The sequence below is a fragment of the Oncorhynchus gorbuscha genome, linkage group LG15 (genome assembly GCF_021184085.1).
Source record: "Oncorhynchus gorbuscha isolate QuinsamMale2020 ecotype Even-year linkage group LG15, OgorEven_v1.0, whole genome shotgun sequence".
Taxonomy (NCBI): Eukaryota; Metazoa; Chordata; class Actinopteri; order Salmoniformes; family Salmonidae; genus Oncorhynchus; species Oncorhynchus gorbuscha.
Window position 1 is genome coordinate 68,859,510 of NC_060187.1, and position 13,157 is coordinate 68,872,666.

Here is a 13,157-nt window from a genome sequence, read left to right on the forward strand (position 1 = left end):
TTATAACATCTGTCAGTCAAACAGTATGCCTATTGGTACAGGAAAAATGAGGACAAGAGATGAACATTAGCTCATTTATTCGCAGTCACAAGGGGTGTGTCTACATTACTATAATATTTCCCATTAGATTTATTTTTAAACGCTCAACATTGGTTTTAGGTCCCCTTTAACTTTTTCTTGCATCTAAGTTACTTTGAGGTTGTTTTTTTCGCCATGTGGTTTCACAGCTTCATTTGGCCTTTCGAATACAATCTTCATCTTCAAAGCTGTCTTTAAGCGTCATCGTCTTCAGCCTCCTCCTCGAACTCTCCCTCTTCCTCAGCGGTGGCGTCCTGGTACTGCTGGTACTCAGACACCAGGTCGTTCATGTTGCTCTCTGCCTCAGTGAACTCCATCTCATCCATGCCCTCTCCAGTATACCAATGCAAGAAGGCCTTGCGGCGGAACATGGCAGTGAACTGCTCAGAGATACGCTTGAACAGCTCCTGGATGGCTGTGCTGTTGCCGATGAAGGTGACAGACATCTTTAGACCCCGGGGTGGGATGTCGCAGACAGCGGTCTTCACATTGTTGGGGATCCATTCCACGAAGTAGCTGCTGTTCTTGTTCTGGATATTAAGCATCTGCTCGTCCACCTCCTTCATGGACATTTGGCCCCGGAACACTGCGGCCACAGTAAGGTAGCGGCCGTGACGAGGGTCGCAGGCTGCCATCATGTTTTTTGCATCGAACACCTGCTGGGTAAGCTCGGGCACGGTGAGGGCACGGTACTGCTGGCTGCCCCTGCTGGTGAGGGGGGCGAAGCCGGGCATGAAGAAGTGCAGACGGGGGAAGGGCACCATGTTGACGGCCAGTTTGCGAAGGTCAGCGTTGAGCTGGCCAGGGAAGCGCAGGCAGGTGGTGACGCCGCTCATGGTGGCTGACACCAGGTGGTTGAGGTCACCATAGGTGGGCGTGGTCAGTTTGAGCGTGCGGAAGCAGATGTCATAAAGGGCCTCGTTGTCGATGCAGAATGTCTCATCTGTGTTCTCCACAAGCTGGTGAACGGAGAGGGTGGCATTGTAGGGCTCCACCACTGTGTCTGATACCTGGAAAGAAACAAAGAGAGAGAGAGATTAAAGTACTTTATATTATCCACCTCATCAAGTACATTTGTATTGAAGCATTAAAAAAATGAAGACACACTCAATATACACTACGGTTCAAAAGTTTGGGGCCACTTAGAAATGTCCTTGTTTTTGAAAGAAAATCAAATTTTTTGTCCAATAAAATAACATCAAATTGAACAGAAATACAGTGTAGACATTGTTAATGTTGACTGTTGTTTTGCGGATACTATTTAATGAAGCTGCCAGTTGAGGACTTGTCTGTTTCTCAAACTAGACACTGTCATGACTGTCCTGATCAGGTGACCACAACCCTACAGATTATCTCTCAACCCCAACAGAGGAGGAGAGATCTAGGGGTCTGAAGATGTGGGGGGTTTATGACCCCTCATGCCCCTGGTAAATTTCAGGCCACAGACAAATTCCTTTGTCCTGTTACTATGGAGAACCAGCCTCAGAACATTAAACATGAAATAAAGGGACTTTGGAACAATGGTTTTCGTCAGCCACAATGGTGGTCATGACGATAGATGGAATATGAAAATGTATGTCATTTTTGTTTTGTTATTAAAGGTTAATAGATGACATTATTATGAAAACATTGTAACGTGAAGAGTTTTCCCAGTATATGTTTGATGTTTATACATTGTACGTTGTATGGAAAATATCCAAATCAAAGAGAATGTTTTGGGAAAGATGAAATGTGAAGTTAGTTGTCTAAAATTGGATTTGAGTAAAATCTAGACCTTGCCCTCATAACTTGGTATGCCCAGAGAATTGCCCTAAAGGCGGTTACGCCCACTTCTGACACGAGGGTATAAAACCTGTGAGTAAAGAATTTCCAGAGAAAACTACGTGTCCCAAACTGCAGCCACGGTCTAAAAAGTAAACGAACCCAGAACGCAACACAAGTTTAAAGACAAAGAAATATTTTTCTACCCAAGCTACGGAGGAGTAGCTGTGTCTAAGCGGGTGAATTCAAGCCGGACCCCCCCTTTCATCCAATCCCAGCGAATCAGGGTATCTAAACGGTTTCATCCCTATGCTGTGGGCTCTGAGCTACAGAGCTGTCGGTCCTCAGAAGACCCCTTCCAGAGCAAGGGTGAGGGAACAGACTCATAAGCCAAAAGGATGCTGACATCGTGACGACGACCAGAAAGGTGAGCCGGGAAAGTGCGTCATCGAGCAGCCTGAACGGTCCACACAGAGAATCCTCGGAGGTCCTCCCCACGTAATTACATCATTATATTCTGACCCATAAGAGTGGCAGTTTGGTGCAAGGCTAGGGTTAGAATAGCATAGCTGACAAATTCACCCAAATGTATATTTCTCGTGTACTTTCTTTTTTCTCTCTCTCTTTGAAATCCCCATTTTGGGTAACACGCGCCATAGTGTGTTGGCCCGTTATACTAAGTTCTAATAAATAGCCTACAATGTGTTTCGTCTATGTGTATCTTTTATCATCATTTTAGCTTTCTCGTAAATAATTATTCAACTAAGATTGGGGTGGTATGAACTCATTGGTGAGACCCGGATCCATGCAGATTCACAGACTATACGACGTTCAGAACGAGATTGTAGAGGTAACTGGTTAATTTGCGGCTGTTGTAAAATCGATATTCTGATATTCTTTGAGTTAATTTGGGAAATAGAAACTCAATAAAAACTTGTTTTCCCATGGTGCCCCAGGTTAATGAGTTGATAACCAACGTGATTCAGGCAATCACGCAACTAGAAACTTTTAATCATTTGATGAGCAACAGTCGTCATATTAACTAATACAACGTCACGACAACACTCTAATGTACTGTACTTGTCCTCTTGCTCCTCCCACTCCTCTTTCTATTCTGGTTAGTGCCAGTTTGCTCTGTTCTGTAAAGGGAGTAGTACACAGTGTTGTACTAGATCTTCAGTTTCTTGGCAATTTCTTGCATGGAATAGCTTTCATTTCTCAGGACAAGAATAGACTGACGAGTTTCAGAAGAAAGTTATTTGTTTCTGGCCATTTTGAGCCTGTAATCGAACCCACAAATGCTGATGCTCCAGATACTCAACTAGTCTAAAGGCCAGTTTTATTGCTTCTGTAATCAGCACAACAGTTTTTAGCTGTGCTAACATAATTGCAAAAGGGTTTTCTAATGATCAACTAGCTTTTTTAAATTATAAACTTGGATTAGCTAACACAACGTGCCATTGGAACACAGGCGTGATGGTTGCTGATAATGGGCCTCTGTACGCCTATGTAAATATTCCATTAAAAAATCAGCCGCTTCCGGGGCCTCCCGGTTGGCGCGGTGGTTAAGGGCGCTGTACTGCAGTGCCAGCTGTGCCATCAGAGTCCCTGGGTTCGCGACCAGGCTCTGTCGTAACCGGCCGCGACCGGGAGATCCGTGGGGTGATGCACAATTGGTCTAGCGTCGCCCGGGTTAGGGAGGGCTTGGTCGGTAAGGGTGTCCTTGTCTCATCGCGCACCAGCGACTCCTGTGGCGGGCTGGGCGCAGTGGGCCAGGTGCACGGTGTTTCCTCCGGCGCATTGGTGCGGCTGGCTTCCGGGTTGGATGCGCACTGTGTTAAGAAGCAGTGCGGCTTGGTGGGGTTGTGTATCGGAGGACGCATGACTTTCAACCTTCGTCTCTCCCGAGCCCGTACGGGAGTTGTAGCGATGAGACAAGATAGTAGCTACTACAACAATTGGATACCACGAAATTGGGGAGAAAAAGGGGTAAAACACTTTTTTTTTTAAGTAAAATAAAAAATATTTTAAAAATCAGCCGCTTCCAGCTTCAATAGTCATTTACAACATTAACGTCTACACTATATTTCGGATCAACTTGATGTTATTTTAATGGACAAAAAAATGTATTTTCTTTCAAAAACAAGGACATTTCTAAGTGACCCCAAACGTTTGAACGATAGTGTACATAGTAAAAAAAAATGACTGCAAGATATTAAACACATTTGAACAATACACATTTATGGGTTTCTTATTCTTTGATAATTCAGTGCACAAATGGTTGCAGAGGTCTGAATTGCAAGTACGGCTGACATGATAGTACTTTTGGTGAGGGCACCACGCTGAAGGTGTTCATGATGCGGTCAGGGTACTCCTCTCTGATCTTGCTGATGAGCAGGGTGCCCATACCCGACCCCGTGCCTCCACCCAGGGAGTGGGTGAGCTGGAAACCCTGCAGGCAGTCACAGTTTTCTGACTCCTTCCTCACTACATCCAAGACAGAGTCCACCAGCTCTGCTCCCTCTGTGTAGTGGCCCTTTGCCCAGTTGTTACCAGCACCGCTCTGGCCTGAAGGAAGGGGGGAAGGGAGTAATAGGAAGGAAAATACATTTCACTTATATTGTATATGAAACAAATCTAGTAATGATAATCAATAGCACCCCCCCCCCCACACTAATAAATTATTACATTCTACTGGGTTCTCTTGGGTGCCTAGTTCTAACATATATTTTTCACATTTTCTGTTATATCAATCCCCATCCATTGCCTACAAACAGTTTGTATGTCCACCTACCAAACACAAAGTTGTCTGGCCTGAAGATCTGTCCAAAGGGTCCAGACCTCACAGAATCCATTGTGCCAGGCTCAAGGTCCACGAGGATAGCCCTGGGCACATATTTACCACCTCCATGAGAGACAGAGACAGAGGAGAGGAGGGAAAAGACATCAGCTGAAAACTGCAAGAAACCATTACTAAAACAACTCTCCACCAGCATAGCCATATAGACTGGGTTAAATATGCTTCATATTAAAATGTGGCAGGATCATGGCAATTTAGGAGTGTGGTACCTGTTGCCTCATTGTAGTAGACACTGATTCTGTCCAACTGCAGGTCGCCATCTCCATGGTAGGTGCCTGTGGGGTCAATCCCGTGCTCATCGCTGATCACCTCCCAGAACTATAGACACACAATTGATGACAGCACATCAGTTTCCTAGGTTCATATGCCACACTGTGGTTAGACCAGGGCTTGAATAAAAGCCTGCAGTAACTGAATGATGGATGGCAAGCTTGATATAAAATATTTCAACATTACAACCATATACTTTTGTCTTTATTAAATTATTATGTTGGTTCCACTTTTCTGGGCTCCATTATGTACTTAAAACAAATAAGGAATACTCAAAATGTGCACTTATAAATCCTAACAATTTAAATCAAAATACAGCTGTAGACAGAAGTCAAAGATCAATCATTAAACATACAACTGATGTCTCTCCTGAGTTCTGCAAAATAGAAAAAGTCCAAGTTGTTTAATATGCTTGCAGTCAACCCCTAGTGATGTAACTGCCTACATCAATACCTTCTACTCATGAGACCAAGCCCATGCATATACAGTTTTACAAACTTGCAGGAGAGACACTAGTTCCAGTGTTTTCTAAGGTCTCAGCAGTAATTTTCCACTCCCCAAGTTGCTTTTTTTTATACCTGCTTCTGAAATGTCGCGCTCTCTCCTTAAGCAACGGTCCATTCGCACTGGTACACACGCAGCACACACAGACACGCACTGAAAGGTCATTCGGATAATGGCTGATATGTACATTTTGAAGTGATTGATAATATTTAAGTGTGCCTTCATGAAATTATTAAACTAATTTCCATGACTTTACAAACCCTCATTTAACAACTAGGAACAGTGCATCATGTGCATTCAAATTGGCGCATTTTAAATCTACATAATCTCAAATAGCCTACTCAATTTATTTGGCCTCGGTGTGTGAATCTGGAACAGCAATAGGCTACTTTTACTTTTGTAGAGGAGCTGGAATGCAATTTCCCAAAAATTAGAAGTGCCGGTATGGACAGCTCCGGTACTGTCAGCTCCGGTACTGACAGCTCCGGACCAAATCAAGCACTGAATGTAACACCATAGAGTGGTCAATTTGCTGCAGGCCTCACACCATCAAGGGCCCTCATGAGCAGGGCATTTTTTCACATAGATTTTTTTTAGAGCTTTCTTATATCACTTAGATAGAGGACAGATACATCAAAACATACTTCCTTTTTACTAAATGTTTGACTTTTTTTACATGTATGCATCTGTTGTTCAATGTGTGTCTGTGGGCTAATAGCAGTAAGGCCAAATGTAATGTTTCATGTACTGAACAAAAATATAAACCCAACATGCAACAATTTCATTGATTTTACTGAGTTACAGCTCAAAGGAGTAAATGAGTCAACTGAAATGAATTCATTAGGCCCTAATATATGGATTTAACATGACTGGGAATACAGATATGCATCTGTTGGTCACAGATACCTTAAAAGAAAATTGGGCCTCGCAATGGGATTCAGGATCTCTTGACAGTATTTTTGTGCATTCAAATTGCCATCGATAAAACAAAATTGTGTTCGTTGTCTGTAGTTTATGCCTGCCAATACCATAACCCCACTGCCATCAATGACACCAGCAAACTGCTCGACGCCATACACATGGTCTGCGGTTGTGAGGTCGGTTGGATGTACTGCCAAATGATCTAAAACGATGTTGGAGGTGGCTTAAGGTAGAGAAATGAAAATGATCTGGCAACAGCTATGGTGGACATTTCTGCAGTCAGAATGCCAATAGCACGCTTCCTCAACTTGAGACATCCATGCCATTGTGTTGTATAACAAAACTACACATTTTAGAGTGGCCTTTTATTGTCCCCAGCACAAGGTGCACCTGTGTAGTGATCCGCTTCTTGATATGCCACACCTGTCAGGTGGATGGATTATCTTGGCAAAGGAAAAATGCTCACGAATGGGGATGTAAACAAATATGAGTACAACATTTGAGAGAAATAAGCTTTTTGTTCATATGGAACATTTATGGGATCTTTTATTTCAGCTCATGAAACATGGGACCAACACTTTAGATGTTGCATTTATATTTTTGTATTTTGTTTTATACCTACAGGGGTCCTAAAATTCGAAATCAAATAGATAAATGATCCTTGCCATGACTATTAAGCTAACAATTCCATGTTACCTTAATAGAAACCCATCCCTGGGCCCATAGACTATTTAGTAAAATGACAGGTGCAGCTGATAATACTGCCATCGTCTTCGAGGCAGAGGACATGCATGTGTAGCCCATGTATGTGATGCTCTGCAGCAATAAAGATTATGGCATGTCATACTCTGTTTTGGCCAGACAGCATCAAACACATGGGCTACACATAGTAAGACAGAGGGGCGCTGTCAGATGAAAACATCATGACTGGTTGTGTTCATGGCACATTAAAAGGTCATATATTTGTACAGTTAAATTACGTCTTTACCATAATTCCATAAAAAGACTGGCCTCCAAATCACCAAGTCGGTCCTGGGTCAATTGAAATATTCATAGACTGAGATAGATGGTTATAATAGTGTTATTTGAACAGAGGAGGTGTTTAAAAGGTCATGTGAGGAGAGGGATAGAACACAAATGACCCACAGATCTGTTCTTAGACAAACAGGAAAATTAAATCCATTTGCATGCAGTCAGAGTTCATTGAGAAAGCTGATCATCTCTAGATCTGTAATCATGTCTAGTTCAGCCCTTGAGGAGTATGCATTGTGTGTGTGTGTCTGTGTGTCTGTGTGACCTTTTGTTTCAGACATTTGTTTATGTCGGTGTCTCTGCTGATTTTCTGTAAACAGCAGCATTAAGGGAGGATTTGGGATAATCTGGATAAACAGTCTGTATATCAGATCAGTAAGAGAGATTTGAGGGTACTCAACTGTATGGACTCAATATACAGTAGCAATCAGTGTTTTGATAAACCCTGTAGGCTCAGGCAATATGACCAAGTGACCTTAATCTGAGAGAGAGCGAGAGAGGGAGAGAGTCAGAGAAAGAGGATGAGTGAGGGACAGCCATAGATAGGATAGATGGTTATCAGGGAGAAATGAGAATAATTGCTTTGAAAGAATGGGAACAATGGCCAGGAAAGCGGACGGTGCCACACCCACTCTCCTATGCCTTCAACTGGGCTGTCAGTCAGAGCCGGCCAGTGGCCATCCAACTCAATGACACCCTAGTGGGGGGTAGCATCCTCTCTGTCAGGCCACCAGTAATGTTATTCTAACTAACGCTTTACTAGACAAACAGTTACATGGACACCAGCGAGGATCACTGTCCATTGAAGTAGTTTACATTCAATGTGGATTTCAATTGAATGTGAAATTGTATTGATCTCAGAGACATGCGATGTATATGTATGACCTGATTGTATCATCAACCTGTATACTGGAGCTGCCTTCTTGGCCAAGTCTCCCTACAAAAAAAGAGATTCATTGTTTCAATAGGACTTCTCAGTCTAAAGAAAAGTTGAATGAAAAGAATAGACGGTGCCATGGCGTAATCCAAAGGAAAATGTTTTATTCATAGGGCACCTCTCTCTCTCTTTCTTACACACTCCCCTTCTTGTCCATCACTCGCTCTAGCTCTTTCTTCTCATCTCGGTCTGTCTCTCTTCCTCCAGTAGTATCAGATTAAATCGGTGTTGAACCCAGTGACTTCACCGTCTGTTCCATCAGCTGTTTCCTCTGTCTGTATGTCCCTCCCCCACCCCATCCGCCCCTAATTTGGTTAGGGGAGGACAGACATTGATTAGGATGAGGCGGGCAGTGCTACTGTACGGTCCTGCTTTTTAAATGGACATGATTCAAATCAACGCTAGCAGTGGGAAACGCCTCTGCCATCATGATAATGATGAGCTGTACTGTGTGTCTGAAGAAGGAATGAGCTTGGTATGGTTCTGTGGCTCTATAACAACCATGGACCTAGGGTCGTCATGACAACCTGATACAGAGAATATGGATTTTATTGGTCTGACTGGACCATTATGTCCTCCATTTTAGGCCTAGACTGTCAAACAGTTTCACCCATTGGCCTATGAGAGACTGGGTGGGGTTGGGGTACTTCTATCTGATGATGTCAAGGCTTATTGTACATGGGAAATGGACCACTAACACAAACCAGTCATTCCCTACAAAATAAAGAATATGATCTCAAAGTGAACAAACATTTTGTTAACATTTTGTCTCTCCAATTTGGTAAAGCCCAAACAACTGACAGCCCTCTCGAAATGTATTTTATCCCCTTTCCATCATTGTAAATTATGCACGCCCCACTCTTCTGAATACTCCTTTGCACCACCTCTCACACACCAATGGAAAACTCTGTCAGCATCTACACACCCTGCTGGAATAAATCGAATCGATATATCGATCCAATATATGAAGGAAAACATGTCATATGGCTCTTGCGCATAGCAGGCTACACGAATAGATGTGATTGTCTTGAACGCAAGTTTCCTATATGCGAGGCAAAAGGGGCAAGTCACCATTATATTGAACGCAAGTTTCTCACATATGCAGGCAAAAGGGGCAAGTCACCATTGCAGTTTGACAGACTTAGACACGGGAATAATAGGTTGAGTTCAGACAATCATGAGAGAGCAGCTTTAATGCGACCTGCAGACGCAGAAACGTCCGGTGGTGAGAAAGAAATCCTGTCCGGATAGTCAGAGAACCCTGTTAAACCGATATTCCTAGACAATTGCACACCGCAATTCCACACACCGGCTCACACACACACATACATTTATCAAATAGTTTTTAATTGTGGAGTTACAATACTTTAACAAATGGTAGCAATCACACACCCAATTAACTCTGCATATTGTATAAAATAATATTGCAATAGGCTTAATAGTCTCCAAATAAAATGGTAGCCTAATAGGGTGAATGTGACAGGATGATTATCCCATTCTTTGTATTAGGTTTCAGTTGTGTTGATTAATTTGAAACAAGCCTTTACTATACTATAGACGGTCAATTCAATACATTTATCCAAACCATTGTAGTTGTATTACTGAGGATGTACGGTTTTATTATTAAGTTAAAAAATGAAGCCACTACCACTTTTTGTGATGAATTTTTTTAAAAAGCATAGTGGTCTCATCTCGCGCTATATAATAATCTGATGTATCAAATCCAACCGGACAAAAACAAAATCTATTAAACTGCAACAGTTAGACGAATATAGAAGTTCACAATTAGGATGATGAATGTATAGGTTCTTACCTTGGCCCCAATCTGGTTACCGCACTGGCCTGCTTGAATATGCACGATTTCCCTCATCTTGACTGTGAGAAATTTTGAGACACAAAGAGACAGTGAACCATGAAGACCCAACCGAACTAGTGTGGACAATGGTTTTGGCCATCAGCACAAACAATGATGTCATTTTCGTACGGTAATGAGGAAACCTTCAAAATAAAAGGCCGCATTTCAAAACATTGCAATGTGGATAACTAATTCAAAAGATAATGCATTTTATTCACTGGACACCTTTATTGTGAAATCAAGAAAATGCATTGAGTAATTTATGAAAACAAATAAAAAATATGATATAATAATAAATAAAATAAAAATATATATATATATATACACCAATAATGAAAAAAAATACAATGTTGACATTGGTATGTTGAGAAAATTGGGCTGTAGAGAGAGAACTGTTCTACCTGTCTTAGCTAAAGTGGGGTGGAAAATACTCAGTAGGGTCTCTACTAACCAAATGTGTAGTTTTGGATAGGATTGTGTCGTACATACCCAGCAACACACCTTTAAATAGTCTGGTACTATCCCATGGTTCTGAAATCATTGCACAAAAATGAACAAAAACATATTTTTACAAGTTAAATGTAATTCATATTTAACCAGGCTATTAAGACACAGTATAATCAATCACACATTCTGAACAGCAATGGAGAAATATATTTACAAGTTGTTTGCCAATATGTGATTCTTATCTATTAAGGTTTGCAGTACACAGCAAAGGCATAGGACTATTACTTAGTTTTAAAAGATTATAACAAAGACAATATTATTTACAAGCTATATTGTCATTATTATGGATCAAGGTCAGCAAAGGGTCTTTTTGTAGAGTTAAAATGTACTACAGGAGACAACAAGGCTACATGGCTAACAGTACACAGTATAATGAAGCTTTCAGAATGACAATGGAGAACATTCTTTTCAAGTTATAGGCCTCTATGTTTAGCTTTTTCTATCAAGGTTAGCAGTATATATTAAAGGTCTATTAATCACGTTAAACCAATAACAGAGACAAGATTTAATGATAATACATAATAAAGAGAGGTGTTTATTATCTATCAAGGTCAGTAATCATTTTCTGTAGAGTGTAAAATGTATTAAGTAGTCATTTTCTCTCTGATAACTCTGATATAAAACATACTCGCCCATGCCATTGTGACAAAGCGTATTCACATTGCCCTCTAATGAGACAACTTTAGAGAATACACATAAACACCACAATTACTACCGTCTGGCTGTTTTCTAAAATAGGGCACTGATGAGGAAATTCATAGTTTAGTGTCACATCCACCACAAATTCATGCATTGCCAGAAACTGTAATGCCAGTGTCATGGATCCCCCCGTGCTGCTGTTCATTCAGTTCACCAGCTCCGGAGGTCTACCTCACCGTCCTTCTAGGTGTCACTGAACTGGATCATTACCCCCAACCCCGGACTGTCTTGTCTCATTACACACACCTGGTTCCCATTCCCCCTGATTAGTATGTGTCTATATGTGCCCTCTGTTGATTATTGTCCCATGTCTATTGAGCTTGTGAGTATCTGTGCTCTGTAGTATCGGCTTTCGCGCTACGTGTTATTGGGCACTTGTTATTACGGGTCTCGTACCGTATATTATTTAGAGGTTTACACCTCGCTATTTTATTTGGTTTACATCCCTTTTATGTGTGTTGGGCTTCGTCGTTTTCACGATGTCCTTTATTTTGGGTGGAGAAATAAAACCTTCTATTACGTATTCCTGAGCATGTCTCCTATCCTTATACAGCGACAGCCGGGTATTTCTGAAGTGGAAGTAGTTTACCCTTTCTTTTTGGCTTAATGGCTCCACCATTGTAATGCAATTACTGCTGTTAACTATGTGTTGCATATCTATGGCTATAACTGTCCAATGTGGTTAAGTTCACAGGCACACCCATGCTCAAAAGCCACCAATTGTGCACCATTTCAGGCACTTTTGGCGTCATCTCTTTTGCTGTCACAAATCAGACTCTGTAATTCCTGACTTGCTAAAGAGGCAAGGGACACTAACACATTGATCCTTCAAATGTGACTTCAAAAGATCACTGCATGGTAATTATTTTATCCTTAAACCCCTTGTCATTGCTTAATAGTCCGCTTTAGTAGGTTCTGGGGTTTAGGGGTTCTGTAGCTCAGTTGGTAGAGCATGGCGCTTGTAACGCCAGGGTAGTGGGTTCGATCCCCGGGACCACCCATACGTAGAATGTATGCACACATGACTGTAAGTCGCTTTGGATAAAAGCGTCTGCTAAATGGCATATATTATTATTATATTATTATATTATATTAGGTGGCGGTGGAAGAGTTACAGTTGCCTTTGGAATAGGACGTTTAGAGCTAGATGAGTCACTCTTTGTGCATTTGTCAGAGCACAGATCATTTTGTTCAGAAAGACAGAAAAATACTACTTTTTCACTTATGATACCAGATCGAACACAGCTTGCGTCAGGAGTTCTTGGACCTTCTCTAAGGTAATACTACGTTGAAGAGAAAGAAGTGGGTGAAGTAAGGAGTCACCAGTACTCGGTATTAAACCTGTTGCCCACCACAAGAGACTCATTTAAGTTTTCCAGACTGAGGAATTCCAATAACATATATTTTAAGTGTTTTAAATATAGCCTACACAATAACTTTTAACATGCCACTATTTATGTACACTTTTAAAAGATCTTGGTATAAATAATACAATATGTCAAATTATCCATTTATTATTTCAGAGGTGGTTGCAATGTCACACCCTGATCTGGTTCACCTCCTTGTGTCTCCACCCCCTCCAGGTTTCGCTGGTGTATATATCCCTGTCTTGTTTGCCAAGTCAACCAGTGTTTTTCCTTGCTCCTATTTTTCCCCAGTCTGTTTGTTTCTAGTCCTCCTGGTTCTGACCCTCGCCTGTGACTCAGAACCCGCTTGCCTGACTACCAGCCTGC

General features: G+C 41.6%; 1 protein-coding gene across 1 annotated transcript; it reads right to left on the reverse strand.

Annotated features, from left to right (window-relative positions):
• Window positions 1-60: 60 nt before the first annotated feature.
• On the reverse strand, window positions 61-10,308 carry LOC123997882 (tubulin beta chain-like). Its single transcript, XM_046302539.1, has 5 exons — window positions 10,177-10,308; window positions 4,909-5,017; window positions 4,634-4,744; window positions 4,163-4,407; window positions 61-1,088 (listed from the first exon to the last, which is right to left on the reverse strand). Exons 1-5 carry the CDS (start codon window positions 10,231-10,233, stop codon window positions 273-275), a joined length of 1,338 nt encoding a protein of 445 aa, XP_046158495.1. The 5' UTR covers window positions 10,234-10,308; the 3' UTR covers window positions 61-272.
• Between the last annotated feature and the right edge of the window lie 2,849 nt (window positions 10,309-13,157).

What these genes read in the sequence shown, in the direction of transcription:
- LOC123997882 (XM_046302539.1), bottom strand. Translation starts at nt 10,233, where the DNA reads ATGAGGGAAATCGTGCATATTCAAGCAGGCCAGTGCGGTAACCAGATT. An exon ending in GCCAGACAACTTTGTGTTTG is followed by an intron (nt 4,408 to 4,633) that starts GTAGGTGGACAT and finishes CCCTTCCTTCAG; the next exon opens with GCCAGAGCGGTGCTGGTAAC. An exon ending in GCGTGGTGCCCTCACCAAAA is followed by an intron (nt 1,089 to 4,162) that starts GTACTATCATGT and finishes GTTTCTTTCCAG; the next exon opens with GTATCAGACACAGTGGTGGA.